Below are 21600 nucleotides of genomic sequence, written 5' to 3' on the forward strand. Positions count from 1 at the left end.
CAGGTTATGCTGGCCTTTGTTTTGCGAACTTTCCTTTCGAAAGATATACATTTCTGACTTTTTTCACGTTCCATCCAGAAGTTATCCCTCGGTCTGAAGTCACTCCTGAAGCGTGCTGTGACAGTCTTCGGATGCACTCCAAGCTCTGTCTGTGCACTTCAAGCCTCAGCAGCATCTCTGCCTGCTGTGCACCTCAAGCCTCAGCAGCATCTGTGCCTGCTGTGTCTGGCAGCAGCCCTGCTGGTGACATCCATTGCTGTTCCAATGCAGACCCACTCACAGCTCTGCCAGTGCACCTTAAGCCTCAGCAGCATCTCCGCCTGCTATGAGTGGCAGCAGCCCTGCTGGTGGCATCCATTGCTGTTCCAATGCGGACCCACTCACAGCTCTGCCAGTGCACCTCAAGCCTCAGCAGCATCTCCGCCTGCTATGAGTGGCAGCAACCCTGCTGGTGGCATCCATTGCTGTTCCAATGCGGACCCACTCACAGCTCTGCCTGTGCACCTCAAGCCTCAGCAGCATCTCCGCCTGCTGTGCACTTAAAGCCTCAGCAGCATCTCCGCCTGCTGTGCACCTCAAGCCTCAGCAGCATCTGTGCCTGCTGTGTCTGGCAGCAGCCCCGCTGGTGGCATCCCTTTGCTGTTCCAATGCAGACCCACTCACAGCTCTGCCAATGCACCTCAAGCCTCAGCAGCATCTCCGCCTGCTGTGCACTTAAAGCCTCAGCAGCATCTCCGCCTGCTGTGCACCTCAAGCCTCAGCAGCATCTGTGCCTGCTGTGTCTGGCAGCAGCCCCGCTGGTGGCATCCCTTTGCTGTTCCAATGCAGACCCACTCACAGCTCTGCCAGTGCACCTCAAGCCTCAGCAGCATCTCCGCCTGCTGTGCACTTAAAGCCTCAGCAGCATCTCCGCCTGCTGTGCACCTCAAGCCTCAGCAGCATCTCCGCCTGCTGTGCACCTCAAGCCTCAGCAGCATCTCCGCCTGCTGTGACTGGCAGCAGCCCTTCTACTCTGTGGATGCACCTCATTCCTGGCCCTCTGCACCCTCCTGTCCCAGCGCCTTAAATACCCCTTTACATACTCCAGCGCTGTGCTGAAACCCCCGCCAGGCCCCTTGGCCTATCAGCTGCCTGCGCTTCCAGGGTGAAAATTAGGGCTCCCGCTTTTATGGTATTTTTTGTCGTTGACATTTTTGTCTGTATTTATCCATATTTTATCTTTGGCCATGTTATCGGTATTTATCCATGTTTATGTTGCGTTTTGATAATATATGGAGTAGTAAAGTGGTATATTTCCAGATGTATTTACCTGATAAGCATGCGCTCGTACTTGGATGACTGTCGTGTTTTTGCAAGTTAAGCAGCCAAATAGGAGCAAAGTATTACACCCACAGGTAAATATCAGCATTATATTACAAATATGTGTTAATTTATATCTCTAATTGCAGAAATCTCGCCTGTTTTTAACTCCCCGTGCTGTCTATCTCCTCAGCTGTTGTCCTGGAAATCAGGAAGACAGCACTGAGAGTCACCCGCAAGAAGCACAATTTTCCGTATTCTTTTTTTTGTAAAAACTCAGTTGTTTTCTGTCTGTATTTATCTGTAAAAATCTGTAAAAACGGAAAACTGGGGGCCTTAGTTGTAAGGCGGGAAGAGGCTGTTTAAGGCGGCTGTAGTTTCTTGCTCTTTTCTGCTTCCCATCCGCTGAGGGTCACGCAGGTGGGCTTTACTTCAGCCCGTTCCCGCCAGGCAGCCATCTTTTACTCTCCCCGTGTCTCATCCTTGAAACGTAGGTGAGTGGATGGCTGGCTGAGTCCCATGCAGCGCACGCCCCCCTTGGATGGGGGTATGGTGCATCATTTCACTTTTACTAGCATTGACGCAGTTTTCTTGGATAGCTCACTGTGTTTTTAGCCTCTTATGGGACCAGCCAAGGTTGTCGGTGGTTGTTAGGGGGGTGTTGCGCGTGGTATTCTTCGTGGCGTCCTCCCCGCAGAGGCTTAGGTTGCTTCCCCTACATCTGTCTAGCGCACACTATTGGTCCGCTGTGTCCCCTCGTCATGCCAGGGCGCGTGTGCATGTCCAGTGGAGTGGGCCACCGTATGTGCTTGTGTACACTACACGTCCGTGTGCCACCACACGCCTGCCCGCACTGTGCCCTCTGCAGGGTTCAGACAGCTCCAGCTGCACACTCTTCTGCCATCTCGGGGTGGGTCCAGACATTTTCCTTGCAAGAGTAGCTTCTTCAGTGGGTTGGCAGTTGGCATGAGTCGCAAGGGCGTGAGATGGAGGGCCCAGTAGCCCAGGGTACGACCACCACATTCAGGTTCTGTGTTCTACCACCAGGTTCACAAGAAAGGAGCCTCGCAGAACTTAAAAGATAATTTTCTTATCAAACTACAGGCAACGTCTCTTATTTCATAGGACGGCCCCCGCCGCGCGACCTGTTTACATATGGATCCCATGCACATACATGGGCCGCCGAAGACGTAAAGAAATGGTTCAGATGGCTACGCACGCGCACACACTCCTGTGTGACATACATGTGGAAGCACGTGCTGTTTTCACGGATTCGTGCACAGCACAGACACTCCTTGGAGGAAAGTGCACAAACGTTGATTGCACACACAAACTTGTACACATACACTCCATGGGGACCCATGAAGGTGCATGTTCAACGTGCTAACATGTGGCTGCACGACCACAGACAGTGCATTCATACATATCCATGCTTGCACACTGCTTGTGCTCATGTGCTCTTCCTCACGTGTTCACCATTCTGAGCCCGGACTTGCACACGTGTACTCATGTACGCACATGCTCTGCTTGTTCACACGTAGATGGACCCTACTGCATGCGGTGACAATCACTTCTTTTATACACATCTGTTAAACATGCATGAAATCCTACACTTGTCCTGCACACATGTATGCACTACCTTGGAGCCCATATACGTAAGCCGCTTGCACACACATGCAGACGCACAGGCTGTGCTTGCACACACATGCGGGTAGACATGCAGGGATTCACTGGGTGCATGCTTGGAGATGCACACGCAGTGCTTGCAGTCACATGTATATGCACGCACTTCTTGCACACAAGTACACGTGCAGGCACGTGCGCTGCTCCTTACACACTCTTCCTTGCCCGGGCATCACCCCGCACACCCTTTCCTAAAGAAAGCCGCGCTATTTACAGCCTCGTCCTCCCTTTGGTACCAAGTAGCAATTAAACAATCTCTTGTCGCCATGGCGACGGAGCTGGGCGGCCTGCCTGCCTCTCATTTCCTGGCAGCCTGTGCAGGCCGGGAGGGCAGACGCAGATGAGCACCTTTGATAATTTATTAACAATCGAGTTAGTCCGTATTATCGGAGTCCTGCCAGGGAGAGCCAGCCATGACATCAGATCCCTGCTGGAGAACCAGCCATGGCATCAGATCACTGATGGAGAGAGAGCCAGCTATGGCATCAGATCCCTGCTGGAGAACCAGCCATGGCATCAGATCCCTGATGGAGAGAGAGCCAGCTATGGCATCAGATCCCTGCTGAAGAGCCAGCCATGGCATCAGATCCCTGATGGAGAGAGAGCCAGCTATGGCATCAGATCCCTGCTGAAGAGCCAGCTATGGCATCAGATCCCTGCTGGAGAGCCAGCTATGGCATCAGATCCCTGCTGGAGAGCCAGCCATGACATCACATCCCTGCTGCAAAGCCAGCCATGGCATCAGATCCCTGATGGAGAGAGAGCCAGCAATGGCATCAGATCTCTGCCGAAGAGCCAGCAATGGCATCAGATCTCTGCTGGAGAGAGAGCCAGCCATGGCATCGGATCCCTGCTGGAGAGCCAGCCATGGCATCAGATCCCTGATGGAGAGAGAGCCAGCAATGGCATCAGATCCCTGATGGAGAGAGAGCCAGTAATGGCATCAGATCCCTGCTGGAGAACCAGCCATGGCATCAGATCCCTGATGGAGAGAGAGCCAGCTATGGCATCAGATCCCTGCTGTAGAGCCAGCTATGGCATCAGATCCCTGCTGGAGAACCAGCCATGGCATCAGATCCCTGATGGAGAGAGAGCCAGCTATGGCATCAGATCCCTGCTGGAGAGCCAGCTATGGCATCAGATCCCTGATGGTGAGAGAGCCAGCCATGGCATCAGATCCATGATGGTGAGAGAGCCAGCTATGGCATCAGATCCATGATGGTGAGAGAGCCAGCTATGGCATCAGATCCCTGCTGGAGAGCCAGCCATGGTACCAGATCCATGATGGTGAGAGAGCCAGCCATGGCATCAGATCCCTGCTGCAGAGCCAGCCACTGCCTACCAGCATTGCCAGGGAGACTGTTCTGGCATATTACCAGCTGTGCCAAAAAGGCCAGCCATGACGTCAGACAGGCCCTCATAGCATCTAAGCCCAGTCAGTGAGCTAACCCTGCCAGAAAGACAGCACTGGCATGAATTTGTAGCTGGCAGGGCGTCAGAATTATGCCAAAGGGACAGCCACGAAATCTGAGCCGTGCCAGAGCGTGAACCATAATTCCACAGCTTTGCCAGACGGGCAGCCATGGCATTATACAAACTGCGCCAGAGCGAGCCGTGGAAGAGAAAGGAGCCCTTCACGGCAACAGCTGATTCCTGCCAGAGAAAGAAAGCCATGATATCGGGGCCTTGAGATGTCCATGGCATTACCTGAGTCGGACTGAGTATTACTGGAGAACCCTGCCGGAGAGCAAGAGCTAGACTTGTTATTATCTGGTCTTTGCGCAGAATCAGCTCTGGGGTTACACAGAAAGTGTCAGGAAACCATCCTTGGCATAATCTGACTCTTGCCAGAGAGCTAGGTGTGGTAGACATTTCCATTGGTAGGCTTCACGCTCACACACATTTCTTTGCTTCCCTTTGGTCAGTTTGTGCCAGCTTCGCTTCCTCTTTGTGTGTTTGTCCCGCCCCTGGGAGTTGGCCCAAGTATTGCTTCCTTGCCCAGTATCCTTCCACTGCTCACGCTTTTAGAGGTACTTATATTTCTTTCACTTGATCCCCTATTTCTCCCATCCCCCTCCCACTTTGTTGCATGCCTCGTACTGCCTGTGCTGTTGCTGGCTCTCTCCCTTCTGTGTTGTTGCTTGGCCTGCACTACCCACCCCTTCCTGGGTTATTGCTTGCCCCGCCCACCACTTTGTGTTGTTGCTTGCCCCGCCCACCACTTTGTGTTGTTGCTTGCCCCGCCCACCACTTTGTGTTGTTGCTTGCCCCGCCCATCACTTTGTGTTGTTGCTTGCCCCGCCCACCACTTTGTGTTGTTGCTTGCCCTGTCCCACCCACCACTTCCCTCGTTGTTGCTTGCCCTGTCCCACCCACCACTTCCCTCGTTGTTGCTTGCCCTGTCCCACCCAGCTCTTCCTGCGTTGTCGCTTGCCCTGTCCCATCCACCCCATCCTGCATTGTCACCTGCCCTGTTCCCCTCCCCCTTCCATGTTATTTGCCCTGTCCCCCCCTGCTCTCCTCATGGGTTTTTGGTCGCCGTGACCCCCCCCCCCCCCACTCCTTCCTGCGTTGTCATTTGGCCTGTCCCACCCATGCCTTCCTGCGTTGCCACTTGTCCTGTCCCACCACCCCATCCTCTGTTGTCACTTGCCCTGTCCCCCAGCACTCCTCATGGGTTGTCGCTCGTCCTGGCCCCCCACCCAGTCCAGTGTTCTTGCTTGCTTATTCCCCCCACCCCTTCAACCTGTTGATTGCCCATTCCGCCTCGTTGTTGCTTGCTGCACCTGCCTCCTTCCCTGGTTCTTACTTGTCCCCTTCCACCACCCAAAAAATAAAAGCACCAATACGTGGCCAGCGCTGCCTATGTGAAAGTGTTCTTTTTTTTCTTTTTCTTTTCTTTAAGGTTTCAGCCAGGCTGCTATACATTGTGGCTAAACATTGCCAATAGCTCTTGCATTTTCGAGACGGGTTGCCTTTGCCAATGCTTGTTACCTTTCCATCCTTTGGCAGCTGAGCCTTGATTGCTTGCTTTAAAAGACCCGCGTGGCTTCCCCTACAACATGTCACGGCTGGTCTTGGCCAAGCAAGGAGCCCGGGCAGAAACTCAGCCACGGGAGACAGATGTCCTGAGTGCAGAAAGCATAACACGAAGATAGTTGTTTATACAGCAGTTACACAAACCTTATCCCTCTAAAGCATGAGGCTAGTAAACGTGACTCCTGTTCTGGTTAAGAAAGTATGATTAATGGCTTAAGACAGCTGGGGTGTCCACTGCCCCACAGAATGCATGCTAATCTTGGTGTCTGTTCAGGCTCTCATCCTTATGAGGAGAGAAAATGTGCTACTTGTCCCAGGACGTGTTTTGGGACAAAACTATTCTGCATGGCTTGGTAAATGCCTGCTCGTGCATGCTTCTGTTCGGACCTGTGCATTATTCCTTCTTCAACTGCAACATTTAGGGAGCCCCAAGTGCGTCCTCTTTGACTAAGAGAATGGAGGACCCAGCTTTGATGTTGATGGGAATATCCCAAGTGCACCCCCATTTTGTGAGGGAGACTGTAGGAAATCGGTCATTTCTGCGTAGTCACCCCGTATTTTTTGCCTTTTGATGGACCCTATATTTTTGCTAACAGTAGAATTCTGTGGTCTTTAATCCTGCTGACCAGCGGCAAAGTTCCTGTGCCATCCCCACTAAACATAGTTCAATTGCAAATATGTCTAAGTAGTATATTTAACTTACCTATAAGTCCCTAGTTTATGGTGCAGCCTGTACCCAGGGCTTGTAAGTTACATGTCACCAGTGGACCGCAGCCCTATTGTGCAAGCCACTACAGTGGTGGTGTGGGCATGGCCGGGGGCCTCTGAACAGAGCTTTGGCCCCCAGCGCGCACCTTACAAATGAAGCTCCCCCCATCCCCTCAGCATCTTTCTCTCTCAGCCCCTCAAACGGTGCCTGGGCCACCTGGCTGCTTGCTGGTCCCCCACAGGGCCTTTGTGAGTCCAGAACAGAGAGCCACCTGCCCCTTATGGGACTGAGCACTGATGGGGCAGGGGTGCTCAAGTGGGGGTAATAATCAGGGCTGACCCCTTCTTGTCCTACAATACCTGCCTCGCCACCTGTGTCAGCCTGCGCGCGTGCCCATCCATATGAAAGGGTGGCGGGTGGTCCCTGAGGAGGCTGAGGGCCTTGTCCTTCAAATGAAGGCTCAGGCTATAATGAAAGCGCTTTTAATAAGGTTTGCTGTAATTGGGGGGAGCCTGGGTTGTAAGCTCACGCCAGGGAGGTTATAGAGGGGGGAGAGAAAAGTAAATGAAGCAGTGGGGGCTGGTGGGGAGGACCAGAAGAGGACCAAGCTGGTTCGTGGGGTGCCTTTTTCACAGAAAGTTGGAGTCGTGTTGGGGGAATAAACCTGTCACACGGGCCCCCAGCAGCTGCTGTCGCTTAATAGGGCCATGTTTGTGACACTCGTGGCTAATGCACCATGGAAACTCCAGTAAAACCATCGCTTTATCTCTATGGAAATGGGGTCCCCCGAGAACAAGTGCAACAGGAAGTTGTCACCAGCGTTTTTAGGGCACGCCTTATGATCACAGGAAACAAATATTGGACCTATCTGGGCCCACGGTTACAGGAATGGGTCACCGAGCCCTCTCTGAGGCACTCCATGTGGCTGTAGGAAGTGGACAGCATATATATATATATAGATATATAGATAGATTAGATACAGATACAGATACAGATAGATAAAGATATAGATACAGATAAAGATATAGATAAAGATATAGATACAGATAGATAAAGATATAGATACAGATAGATAAAGATATAGATATAGATATATATTTAGCAGCAGCCTTTGAAGTCCCAAGAAGTGGACACTGAATCTGTCCTGCGGAAGCAGGCCTCGTGGTCACAGGAAGCAACAACTTGCCTTATCCTGTGCCATGTCATGAAATCACTGGGAGGGGTCTTCTAGTATATACTCTTGAAGCAGGGCTAGTCAGTGATCACAGTAAGAAGTCACTGAGGCTATCCAGGGACCGGCCATGTGGTCCCACAACATGGATATCCGACCTGCTCTGCTGAAGCAGGTCTCGTGCTCACAAGAATCAGTCACCTGCTCTACCGGGAAGCAGGTCATGTGGTCACAGGATGGATACCAGGCCTACCCAGCTGGAGCAGGTCTTATGGTCCCAAGAAGCGGTCTCTTGCCCTATCTTGGGAGCATGTCATGAATGAATACCAGGCCTACCCAGCTTAAGCAGGGCGTGTGACCACTTCTTGTGCCCACTAGACCTATCTGGGAGCAGGTCATGTTGTCACATGATGGATTCCAGGTCGCCCAAGCTGAAGCAGGTCTAGTGGTTGCAAGACGTGGACATTTAACCTATCTGGGAGGAGGTTGTGTGGTCACAGGACATAGATACTAGGCCTATCCAGTAGAATCAGGTCTCGGTGTCACGTGCCCAATATAGAAGCAGACCATGTGGCCACAGGAAGCAGACATTCTTCCTATAAAGCAGCTGTTTCTGTAGGCACAGCTAGAGGACACTGGGCCTGCCCTAGTAGAGAGGGGGCTTGTTGGACTATTCCAATGTCCTGTGTGCAGTACTGCCTCCATCTCCGACTGTTTGTGCTCTAGAATGAGGTGGAACGTATTATCGAATGACTCCTCTTAGGGAACACCCCGGTACTCTTGCACGCAAGCCTCAAAGTTCAACCCTGCTGCATACAGATTTCATTATTTGTTTATATAGGGCAGCTAGATCTCTGAGGGCACTTCTGTGTTGGTGTTGGGTGCCCCCTTAGATGCCCACTGGAGGTCAGAACTTTAGCTACCAAGCAGCTATCTTACAGAACAACATTTCCACCACCTGCCTGTGAAGAAGGGAATCGAGGCTTTCTTGGGCAGGCATATTGATAGTTCAGATTAGCAGGTGGCCCGCCACATCAGAATGAAACTAGATGAGTAGTCCATTGTGTGCTTCAGAAGCACAAACCTCTGCCTGAAGGTAGGCTCCTTGTCTACTTTCAGTGATGTCAGACCTACTGCAGTGGGCTCCACCTGCAACCACTGGCTTAATTTGAGCCTGTGGTTGCAGGTGGGGCCCACGGGCACTCATGTTTTGGTGTCTGGCACTTTTTGCTCCTAAGCACACTTTAATCCAGGGCAAGAATGACAAAAACAAGCTGGAAAGGCGGAGAATGAGAAAGGTGGAAAATAGAGGCCAAGAAAACCGGAATGATAAGTAACCTGCTAGAGTGAGATAGAGGCAGGAGGTGCCTAGGGGTGGATTAAAGAGGCATGAGATGGAATCAGTCCTCTGCAGCTTTGGTATTCAGCACCAAGACCCTTGATACCAGGCTTCTGGGTGAAACTTTGGGCCCCGCCACCAAGTCTTTTACAAATGAGGCGCTAACTCCGGCATAGACTGAGTCCCTTTCCTGCGATCACATGTTCTGTTCTAGCTCATGACCCCTTTCCCTGCACCACGGTCTAGTTTTGTCCATGGACAGCAGACAGGTTGAACCCTTGGCCACCTGAAAACTGAAGCTGCAGAGAGACAACCTTCTCAGTGGTTCTTACATGGACCAGGAAGGTCAGTGTTCTCCAGCCCCAGCCCATCTTTCAGCCCTCGCTCTACTCTTGTTCGTATGACGTTGTCCGTTGTTGACACCCTGGGGTTGTTTCAGAGTTCTGCTTCAGCCTGCCTTGCCTCTGAGTCTGCTTTCAGAGGTGCCACCATGCAAGAACTGCAAAGGATCTCCAAAACCATGTCCTATGTGCTTCTAGGTACTATCACGATAAAACCGAGAGTTGAGAGGTTTACCAAGTCTGAGTGACCTAGGGGGGAATGCCACAGAACAGGCTGTAGCCCAAGGGTGCCATCCTTAGATGACTGCCATCTTACATCACATACAAAGACACATGGGTGGGGGGGCGGTGGCTTCTCAAGGGGCAACCCGTGAAGTCTAACTGGCTTCTGCTGCCATCTAAGGCTCCAGCATCCGCAGGACCGCCACCTGACACACTGCTTCATCTGGAGACGGGGACACTGTGGCCTAGATGTCCTGTTGCTGCTCATGTACTTGCTCCCAAGCCTCCATCATCTGCTTGGTACTGGGTTACCTGGCAACGAGACAAGCCTGGATTTAAGAATAATGAAAAGTAGTAGTTTTGGGGTCTCTTGCACTTCTAGTTCATCGATTCTCTCCTTCCGCAAATATCTCCGGTTCTCCCTTGCCATGGGATGGGTGGCTTGGCGCTCACAGGAGTGCTCCGAGGGCTGGTGCACATTGTTAGTGGCTACAGACTACTTACCAGTTTCTTATCCCATCTCTTGGTGGCAGCTCTCAGTGCTTGGTAAGTAAAATGGAAGTACACAGTAAACACAAATGTTTCCACAAGGATTGCTTTTCCAAAAAGCTCTGGCTGAGGGTCACCAACATGTCTCATGTATGAATGGTGGGCTGGCCTCTATGAACCTCTTTCTGTTTCTTGTCCCTCCTGTGAGTGGACATTTCACACCATTTGTACACCATACCCTACACGTCCCTCCCTTCATGTCCAGACCTACTATTTCAGTGCCTTCTGGATGGACTTCACATAGCTGGAGCATACCTTAATGTTACAATGCCTTCTCTTTCTTCAGGGGTGCCCAGAAATCATCCCGACAGGTGAGATCCTGATTCCAGAGGGGGTTGTGCAGCCCATCACCCTGCGGGCCAAGAACCTGCCGCAGCCTCAGTCCGGTCAGAAGAACTACGAGTGCGTCTTCCGCATCCAGGGCAAGCAGCAGCGTGTGCCCGCCGTCCGCTTCAACAGCAGCAGTGTGCAGTGCCAGAACACATCGGTAAGTGCCAGCCTTTAGGCACTGGGATGGGATCAAGGGTATCGAACTGATGGTGCTGGGTGAGACGTACCATCTAAAACGGCCTCAGTTGCAGGTTTGAGCATCTCGCATCTTCACTGGTGAAGAGCCTCTGTCTGCTGCAAGAATGCGTACCTTATGCCCTCCTTTTTCCCAGAGGGTCTATCTTGGACCCTCATGTAGAGGCTAGCTTCTCTGAGTCTCCCAGAGGGTAGATCTTGGACCCCCATGTAGAGGCCAGCTTCTCTGATGAGTCTCCCAGAGGGTCTATCTTGGACCCCCATGTAGAGGCCAGCTTCTCTGAGTCTCCCAGAGGGTCTATCTTGGACCCCCATGTAGAGGCCAGCTTCTCTGATGAGTCGCCCAGAGGGTCTATCTTGGACCCCCATGTAGAGGCCAGCTTCTCTGAGTCTCCCAGAGGGTCTATCTTGGACCCCCATGTAGAGGCCAGCTTCTCTGATGAGTCTCCCAGAGGGTCGATCTTGGACCCCCATGTAGAGGCCAGCTTCTCTGATGAGTCTCCCAGAGGGTCTATCTTGGACCCTCATGTAGAGGCCAGCTTCTCTGAGTCTCACAGAGGGTAGATCTTGGACCCCCATGTAGAGGCCAGCTTCTCTGATTAGTCTCGCAGAGGGTCTATCTTGGACCCCCATGTAGAGGCCAGCTTCTCTGAGTCTCCCAGAGGGTCTATCTTGGACCCCCATGTAGAGGCCAGCTTCTCTGATGAGTCTCCCAGAGGGTCTATCTTGGACCCTCATGTAGAGGCCAGCTTCTCTGAGTCTCCCAGAGGGTAGATCTTGGACCCCCATGTAGAGGCCAGCTTCTCTGATTAGTCTCCCAGAGGGTCTATCTTGGACCCCCATGTAGAGGCCAGCTTCTCTGATGAGTCTCCCAGAGGGTCTATCTTGGACCCCCATGTAGAGGCCAGCTTCTCTGATGAGTCTCCCAGAGGGTCTATCATGGACCCCCATGTAGAGGCCAGCTTCTCTGATGAGTCTCCCAGAGGGTCTATCTTGTACCCGTTGGTGGATGCTTACCGCCATGTGTGGTCCTACGGGGTCTCTCTCAAACACTTTGTGGATGCTTACTACCACGCTTTGCTCCACACGCTCTGTGTCATACCTCTCAGCTGATGCTCACTACCACGATTAGCCCCTTTAGCGCTATCTCAGAACCTTAGGTGGATGCAGTCCTTAATTTGTGCCGGTGACTACCGGTGTTTGGCGCCAGCACTTAAAAGTCAACAGCGGGACTTACAACAGTCTGCCACATGGTGGTGCTGTTTAATTTCGAGGGAAGCAAACCAACAAGCTTTTATTAATTCAATATGCATTACCAATGATTAATACCTGTCGCCCGAGCCATTCGTATTGATTTGGAGGCCTGAAATAGCCTGTACTGTCACATTCGTGCAAGAGTGATGTTCAGTATTTGGTACTGTCATTGGCAGCGCTGGCCGGGGCGATGGGTGGTGCACGCGACCGGCCTCCTGACGAGGGCCCTGTAACTTACTATTTTACAAATTAAGCACTGGCGATGCCTGCTACCATGCTTAGCCTCACCCTTCTACCGGTGACTACAGACCGCACCCTTCCCACCCTGCTTAGGTCCACATGGTGGACCTCGGACTCCTCCATGGATGGTCACTACCCTCCTTGGAACCACATGGTCTACTGTGGACTCCTCAGGGGACACTTGGTATCCTCTGTAACCCCACAGGGTCTTTTTGGGCTCTTCCGGGGGAACTTTTTGAATGTTTCTGTTGACCCCATGTGGGTTCCTCCCATGGCCTTGTTTGAGCATCTCTGAGATGAGTTCTTGGACCGGCCTGAAGCAGCCATAGATTCAAGATAATCACCGCTTTAACCAATAAGGAAAACCTAGGAACCAACAATCATGTAAAACTGGGAAAGCCCACCATCTCACTGACTAGTGCTGAAACCTTGTTGTATTTTAAATATTGCGGACAAAGCTCCTGGGGCCCCATTTTTAGCAGGAGCGCCTCAGACATGAGAACATAGACCACCACGAGCTTTAGAGACCAGTAGAGAAGTCAGGATGGGAGGAACAGGAGAGTCAATGCATCTACCTGGGATATTTTTTTTTAATTGGACCCATTTTTACAAAGCTGTGCACGAGGCGATGAAGTGTTTGCCTGGAAAAGCTCAATTTTGATCAGCTCCAGAAGGACTGATCTAAAGGTAAGTTTCCAAGCTCAAAAGCAGTAAAGGAGCGGCCAGGACACATCTCAGTGGGAACACAAAAACCTACCACGTGCTCACTTTGGCACTTGCAGACTGCACGCCAGCAAGTTTTAAGGTTGTGACATGGGAGTGGGCAGAGTCCAGCTGAGCACAGGTAGAGGAGATGTGAATGCACAGAAATGTGCTTGGTGAGGCACTGCCACCTCGGTTGATTGCACCCATCCATGCCCAGCTCTGAGGGCACTCGGAGTGCCCCATTGTGCCCCACACAGTGTGTTTCCAGCTCACTGCTGAGTGGGCACCCTGGCCTTTGAGTGGGCACCCTGGCCTTTGAGTGGGCACCCTGGCCTTTGAGTGGGCACCCTGGCCTTTGAGTGGGCACCCTGGCCTTTGAGTGGGCTCCCTGGCCTTTGAGTGGGCTCCCTGGCCTTTGAGTGGGCTCCCTGGCCTTTGAGTGGGCTCCCTGGCCTTTGAGTGGGCTCCCTGGCCTTTGAGTGGGCTCCCTGGCCTTTGAAGTGCGGGTCCACCAGGGCTCTCTGATGCACTCTTCTTTCTAGCATCCGCGCTTTGATTTACCCTCGAAAGCTTTCACCTCGCCTTATTGATGTCCTGTCTTGGTAATTTCATTCACCATCGGGAGTGGCTGCTCAGCCGACGGTAAAACGACCCCAGCCTTTGTAGTAATACAGTATGTCAACCTCAGGAGGGATGGAGGGGAAACCGCACGAGGACCTCAAAACCTCCAGCGTAATTACAGTCCTCCATCTTCATATCAAGTGGGAGGTCTGGGTCGCCACTGATGGTACCACCTTCCAGGGCTGTGTTGTAGCAGAGGCAGCTCCCACTGAGCATCTGTGATTTTAACCTGCCGTTTATTTGTTTGTGAAGCAACTTTTACATTTCACTAGTTATCTCAGCATTAATAACTATTTATTTTGTTCAGGTTTCCAAAGATGAGTAGAATTCAGCCAAACCTAGGTGGCAGGACCAGCCGAGACGGCACACGGCTGTCGGCGGGCAGGTGGCCCGGTAAGGGGCAACACCACAAAATAAAATGATGGACGGAGTGTTGAGACTTTTCAAACGCTCACCCCAGTCACCGATCTGGGTTTAATCCATCGTTATTTTGTTCGCCACCCCACCCCAGTTTGGACCCAGCCGGATGCAAATCAGTCTTGACCGTGCTCCCCATGGGAAGAGTCTGGGTGGAACTGCCAGGCCAGGTCCTTCCTGGACAGGAACCTAGCACCCGGCAAGGGTGCCAGTACTTCTCTAGCACAGGGCACCGCCAATGGGCAAATGGTCTTTCGGGCACAGGATTTCCATCTGCAAACCACCTCTATTGTCAGCGGACCTTGTTGGCCAAGCTCTGAACTTCGAAACTCTCCAGAGTAGCGCTCACACGAATACCTTGGACACCGCCGCTATCTTCTACAAAAGCTGTGTTGTGGAGGTAGTTTTTCTGAAGTGCAACCTCCTTTCTAAAGGCCTCTTGGCCTATTCACCTTCACAGAAGTGGTAGGTAGTGCCAGGCTGTCAGTCAGTGGATCCCAGAGCCTTTTGTTAGATTGGAAGTAATGATTCCTTGAGGTTTCACTCCTCTCACTTATCCTAAGCTCTTGTACTGCACATTGTTACACTTTGACCACCTGCCCTGGAGAAACTAAAGAGTGAGGACTGTAATCCTTCTCTCTTTAGAAGGTGAGAAGCTCCCTGATTTCATTAGGGTTGTTGCCACCTGGTGCATTTTCATGGCGAACATCCTCTGCATTGCACAGAAAAATAAAGATTGCTTTGTTAGCCAAGATATGTTTGCACTATACCTCAGTCCAGAGCCACGAGTCTTCAATAGTTTTCGTTTACAGAGACTTAAATGAATAAATCACTGGAGAACCTTATAAATAAATCACTTCTTTCCACACTTGTAGTTCGGAATCCTTTGGAGTCTGCGCCTTTATTCTAGCATTGGATGCTCAGTTGTAGTCTTGATTTCACTGCCTATGAACTCTAGTAAGTTGAGCTGGTGATATTCTTAAGCTCATCAATAATAAACCATTGACTGTTTTTCAGAAGTCTGGATGTTCTCACAACCTAGCAGAGTTTTTTTTTTTTTGCATAGGTTGTTTTCTGATATTCCAGGGTGCCCCGCAGCTCCAGTGCCTCTGGGTCTGTTCTGCTGAGTGCCCCAGTGGCTCTCGGTCTGCTCTGTGCGGAGCCCCAGTGGCTCTCGGTCTGCTCTGAGGTGTCCCACATCCCCAGGGGCTCTCGGTCTGCTCTGTGGGGCGCCCCTGTGACTGTCTGCTCTGTGAGGTGTCCCACATCCCCAGGGGCTCTCGGTCTGCTCTGTGGGGCGCCCCGGTGACTGTCTGCTCTGTGAGGTGTCCCACAGCCCCAGTGGCTCTCGGTCTGCTCTGTGAGGTGTCCCACAGCCCCAGTGGCTCTCGGTCTGCTCTGTGCGGAGCCCCAGTGGCTCTCGGTCTGCTCTGAGGTGTCCCACATCCCCAGGGGCTCTCGGTCTGCTCTGTGGGGCGCCCCGGTGACTGTCTGCTCTGTGAGGTGTCTCACAGCCCCAGTGTCTCTCGGTCTGCTCTGTGGGGCGCCCCGGTCTGCTCTGTGAGGTGTCTCACAGCCCCAGTGTCTTTCGGTCGGCCCTGTGCGTAGCCCCAGTGGCTCTCGGTCGTTTCTGTGCGGAGCCCCAGTGGCTCTTGGTCGGCTCTGTGGGTGCCCCACAGGCTCTCGGTCTGCTCTGTGAGGTGTCCCACAGCCCCAGTGGCTCTCGGTCGGCTCTGTGCGGAGCCCCAGTGGCTCTCGGTCGGTTCTGTGCGGAGCCCCAGTGGCTCTCGGTCGGTTCTGTGCGGAGCCCCAGTGGCTCTCGGTCGGCTCTGTGGGGTGCCCCACAGGCTCTCGGTCTGTCCTTCAGGCCTCCCCTCGCGGCACAGAGGGTCTGCCCATCACAGGCCCAGGGCCCACGGAGAGGGGTCAGGACAGGCTGTCGTCTGGATAATGGCCCCTGCGAGGTGCGCTAATGGAGCAGCGCACTTCAACGAGCCCTCGGAGGCCAGAGGTCGCCCATTACCCCCTGACCCCTGCTGCTGGACAGATTTAATTCAATCAGCCGGCCACCCTCCTGTTCTTCAGGGGCTTGTAAAACTATACACTCGCCAGGCCCTCTCCATATGAGGGGACAGCCGGTGCGGATGGATTTATTTCTTGGCAGCAGACTGTAGCCCCCTTCTTACGTCTACGAAGGCAGTGGAGATGGGGGGTCACCATCAACCCTAGGGAGAGAGAGTTATGGGCCGGCGGGGCCCTACCATGTGTTACTGAACACTGCTGCCCTGGCAGGGGGCTCACAGAGGACCCCAGGAGCAAGGGGTGGGTTTCAAGTATTCGGGTGCGAATAAAAAACACTGGGCCCAGACTTTGTCCGTCCGTGTGGTTACCAAAGGACCGAAACTGGGTGCATTGGTCATAGGAGGGCATGGGCTTAGCGCCCTCCCCCACCCCCCCACCCCCCCCTTCCCGCCACTGGGTGAGGAGCGTGCATTGGTCACAGGAGGGCACTGGCTCTCTTCTTAACGCCCCCTCCCCGGGTGAGGAGCGTGCATTGGTCACAGGAGGGCATGGGCTCTCCGCTTAGCGCCCCCTCCCCGGGTGAGGAGCATGCATTGGTCATAGGAGGGCATGAGCTCTTCACTTAGCGCCCCCTCCCCGGGTGAGGAACATGCCTTGGTCATAGGTAGGGAAGAGCTCTCCACTTAGTGCCCCCTCCCCGGGTGAGGAGCGTGCATCGGTCATAGGAGGGTACGGGCACTCTGCTTAGCGCCCCCTCCCCGGGTGAGGAACATGCATCGGTTATAGGAGGGCACGGGCTCTCCGCTTAGAGTCCCCTTCCGTGGTGAGGAGCATGCATCGGTCATAGGAGGGCATGGGCTCTCCGCTTAACGCCCCCTCCCCGGGTGAGGAGCATACATTGGTCACAGGAGGGCATGGGCTCTTCGCTTAACGCCCCCTCCCCGGGTGAGGAGCATACATTGGTCACAGGAGGGCATGGGCTCTTCGCTTAACGCCCCCTCCCCGGGTGAGGAGCATACATTGGTCACAGGAGGGCATGGGCTCTCCGCTTAGAGTCCCCTTCCGTGGTGAGGAGCATGCATCGGTCATAGGAGGGCATGGGCTCTCCGCTTAACGCCCCCTCCCCGGGTGTGGAGCATACATTGGTCACAGGAGGGCATGGGCTCTCCGCTTAGCGCCCCCTCCCCGGGTGAGGAGCATGCATTGGTCATAGGAGGGCATGAGCTCTTCACTTAGCGCCCCCTCCCCGGGTGAGGAACATGCATTGGTCATAGGTAGGGAAGAGCTCTCCACTTAGTGCCCCCTCCCCGGGTGAGGAGCGTGCATCGGTCATAGGAGGGTACGGGCACTCTGCTTAGCGCCCCCTCCCCGGGTGAGGAACATGCATCGGTTATAGGAGGGCACGGGCTCTCCTCTTAGAGTCCCCTTCCGTGGTGAGGAGCATGTATCGGTCATAGGAGGGCATGGGCTCTCCGCTTAACGCCCCCTCCCCGGGTGAGGAGCATACATTGGTCACAGGAGGGCATGGGCTCTTCACTTAACGCCCCCTCCCCGGGTGAGGAGCATACATTGGTCACAGGAGGGCATGGGCTCTTCGCTTAACGCCCCCTCCCCGGGTGAGGAGCATACATTGGTCACAGGAGGGCATGGGCTCTCCGCTTAGAGTCCCCTTCCGTGGTGAGGAGCATGCATCGGTCATAGGAGGGCATGGGCTCTCCGCTTAACGCCCCCTCCCCGGGTGTGGAGCATACATTGGTCACAGGAGGGCATGGGCTCTCCGCTTAGCGCCCCCTCCCCGGGTGAGGAGCATGCATTGGTCATAGGAGGGCATGGGCTCTCTGCTTAGCGCCCCCTCCCTGGGTGAGGAACATGCATTGGTCATAGGAGGGCATGAGCTCTCCGTTTAACGCCCCCTCCCCGGGTGAGGAGCATACATTGGTCACAGGAGGGCATGGGCTCTTCGCTTAACGCCCCCTCCCCGGGTGAGGAGCATACATTGGTCACAGGAGGGCATGGGCTCTCCGCTTAGCGTCCCTTTCCGTGGTGAGGAGCATGCATCGGTCATAGGAGGGCATGGGCTCTCCGCTTAACGCCCCCTCCCCGGGTGAGGAGCATGCATTGGTCATAGGAGGGCATGGGCTCTCTGCTTAGCGCCCCCTCCCTGGGTGAGGAACATGCATTGGTCATATGACGGCACGGGCTCTCCGCTTAGCGCCCCCTCACTGGGTGAGGAACATGCATTGGTCATAGGAGGGCATGAGCTCTCCGCTTAGCGCCCCCTCACTGGGTGAGGAACATGCATTGGTCATAGGAGGGCATGAGCTCTCCGCTTAGCCCCCGCCATTGCCGAGGGGGTGGGGTGGAGACAGGACGGTGCTGGTGCCCCCTCCCCGCTGCACAGCCCAGTGAATGATGCTGCTCTTTATCCACGCACAGCGCCCCGACGTCCCTGCGGAGAGCAGATAAGCGCTCTTTTATTGTGCTCCCCCGAGGATGAAATGTCTGCCCTTTCCATTCAGTGCCCGCCGCGGAGAGGGCAGGAGCCGGGCACAGTGACCCGCACAATGGCCGCCCCGCCCCCCAGAGATGGACGCCTCCGGCCCCCCGAGTGCCTCCATTTTAGTCCAGACGTGACGCTGCCTTCCCCGGAGGGAGAGAGACATGGAAAAGTCCCCTCGCGATGGGGGAAGAGGAGACGGTTGCTAAGCAACGAAGAGATGTTACAGACCTCGTCTGTTTCCATGGCGACCAGGGGGCAGCTTTTCCAGAGTAACCTCCGAGACCTCCGCAGTTCATTCCTGTTCTTTTTAACCCCTAATAGAGTCTTCATCAGCTGCAAGTGGAAGAGGGAGACCGCGATAGATCACACCCCAACACCCCCCTAACTTCAACTGCTGATGTCACGCGCACACCGCCCCACCCCTGGGCTGTACCTAGCCCTCCAGGGGTGAGTGGTAGATAAATTCGACAACAAGATCTTAATTTTTTACAAAAATATACCTGAGGATTTTCGAAACTGTTTTGTTCAGCGGGTCACAGGTTGTAGCAGCATTTTGTATGCTACAGCTAGAGGAAAGGAGTGCAAATGGTGCATCCAAACTGGAGTACACCGAAGTCAAAAGTTGCCTCCCTGGAGGCTGCGTGCACGCGCATTGAGGTGCATGTGTGTGCAGGAAGGGTTAATGAGACGGGCACGAGCTTTCTCACAACAGCAGCAGTGGTAGCTGGAGACATCGAGGTAAAAAACAGGGGCGTACCTGGGTCAGTAGGAGTGTGGGGGCGGGGGGGGGGAAGAGGAAGCTTCAGGTTTCCCATCAATCACCTTGGGACATCTTGTAAAGCACATTATTTGAGAAGCAGGAGATGAGGGGGGCTTGAGGGGCTGTGGAAAGAGAAAGGAGTGTGGATTGTTAGGGGTAATTAAAACACAATATTTTTCAAACTAATCAATATTTTTTAAGCCCTTCAAAACAGAGAAGAGAGAGTCTGTATTTTTGTCAGTGTGGGCGTGTAAAAATATCAGTGGAAATCCGACCGGCTTCACCATACCCAACTGAAAGCACTTGTACCCAACTATTTAGTACAGAATACATTTTTGGAGGGGTGTAACACCCCCACCTTCCCCCCGGAGCTTTGCCCGAAAATGGATGGAATGGAACAAGGGGGGGGACTGTGAAACACTGCTGAGGCCCGGGTCCTGGCTGGGTGAAGATGCAGGGAGCTAGGACTTGGGACCGGTTGGGACTCTCGAAGGTGTGTGACGTTTGAACTACATGTTCTCTTTTGACCAATTGACAGCAGAATTTGGGCTCCACAGGTACCAGTTCTGCGTCTATCTGCAACGACGACATGTCTTGGAAATTTATAGAAGCCGCTCGGGCCCAGTTCCCGGAGTTTAACCCATTGGAGCCCAAGCCCACTATGGGAGTCATTGGAGAAAACTCTGTATCAAACACCAGGTAGTGACTGTCCCTGACCCAATGGTGTCACTAAAAGAAAAATGGGACGCGGACTTGGGGGAGTTGGGTGATGAAGGTTGGACAGAAGCTGAGATGGCAGCTGGACAGTTGGTAACCCCGATATAAGTATTTCTATAAGGTTTACTTCACCCCACACAGATTGTTGAAGCTGGAGGAAGGGTGGGGACCCATAGGCCTTAGATTTAGTTCTGTCATAGGCAGCATGTTGCATGTGATTTGGGATTGCCCATTTATCCGAATATCTGGGGCCAAAATTCTTGATGCAGTAGAATCGACAGTGGGCTGTACCGTTTGAGAGACCCACCAGATGACTGTTCTCAGGGTGTCACCGTGGGAAGGAACATTAGATAAGTACTGGATGCATGCTTGCCAAAGCGAGATATAGCCAGCCACTGGAGGCCTAGAGGGGCTCCCCCCTTCTACAGGTGACTTACGGGTATGGGCTACTGCTCAGTGACAGAGGAGTGTCAAGCCAAGAGGCTGCCCACAGAAACACACTAAGGTTTGGGGCCCCTGGCAGGGGATGACTTTCATATCGGTAGACCAGCTACACCTAGTAAATAGACCTCGGGGGAGTATGGTGCAGCCCCCCCAAAGAACCATTATGCCAGTATTGGCTGTACCTCAACCAGACTGAAGGTTGTGTTTTTTTAATTTTCAGGATGCACATACAATACGGTCTCTGTTGTGACTTTTGTTTTTCATTTGGATTACATAAAGTTGAAAATGTAATAAGCAGAGCTTGGAAAGAAACAACTGTTTGGTTGCTAGGATGGGCATCTGGGAGTCATGAAACCCTTCAACAGACCTTTAAATGCACCTTTTCACTCACCGGGGCTTGAGCGAAGGCCGCTTGGTGCCGGAAGGTATCCGTGAGCCCACTGGCGCTAGGCCGAGCAGCCCTGCATCAGGATGACCGTCTCACCTTCTCGGAATGTCCTCTGTTCCCGCAGGAACAGGTGGTTGGCGCACCAGCCTTCCTTCAGTGCCTCTGGTTGCAGAATTAGCTTGGCAGCCATGTCAAAGCATTGAATGTTGGTTGTCTAGACCTACCTGCTGGAGCACAGACGGGCAATGGGGTGAAGATGATGGACGCGGATGAAGACATGGATCATGTGACGAACAGGTTCTGTAGGACCTGAGGAGGTCGGTGTATGAACAAGGGCTTAACACAGACTGAGGCACAGGGAGACCCTACTCTTCGACTGTCCCCTACTCGGCCTACGATCTATGAATTCATGTGCAGTATGGGACCCTGGGGGCGGCAGCTGCACATTCTGCTTAGGGTGCATTCGTTTTTCATTGCACTTCTGTGTATGCGATGGACACCGGAGGCTGCCACCCATGTCAACTCCTCATGCAGGCGTGTTGGCTGAAAACCCTTTGGTGGTTTCCACATCGTCTAAGGAGAGACGTATTGACTTCTCTCTTCACCCATCCAGCAAGCCTTGTGCGACTAGCGCGGATGCTGTGATGCTCTCCGG

At 53.4% G+C, this 21600-nt stretch overlaps 1 protein-coding gene across 1 annotated transcript in view; it reads left to right on the top strand.

Annotated features, from left to right (window-relative positions):
* The window catches only part of PLXNA3 (plexin A3), a 460104-nt gene that overhangs the window by 310237 nt on the left and 128267 nt on the right, over positions 1 to 21600 (top strand). The window contains exon 10 of the mRNA XM_069209502.1: positions 10639 to 10839. Coding sequence (XP_069065603.1) covers positions 10639 to 10839 — 201 coding nt within the window. The remainder of the gene's footprint in view (positions 1 to 10638; positions 10840 to 21600) is intronic.

Source organism: Pleurodeles waltl, chromosome 10, assembly GCF_031143425.1.
Source record: "Pleurodeles waltl isolate 20211129_DDA chromosome 10, aPleWal1.hap1.20221129, whole genome shotgun sequence".
Taxonomy (NCBI): Eukaryota; Metazoa; Chordata; class Amphibia; order Caudata; family Salamandridae; genus Pleurodeles; species Pleurodeles waltl.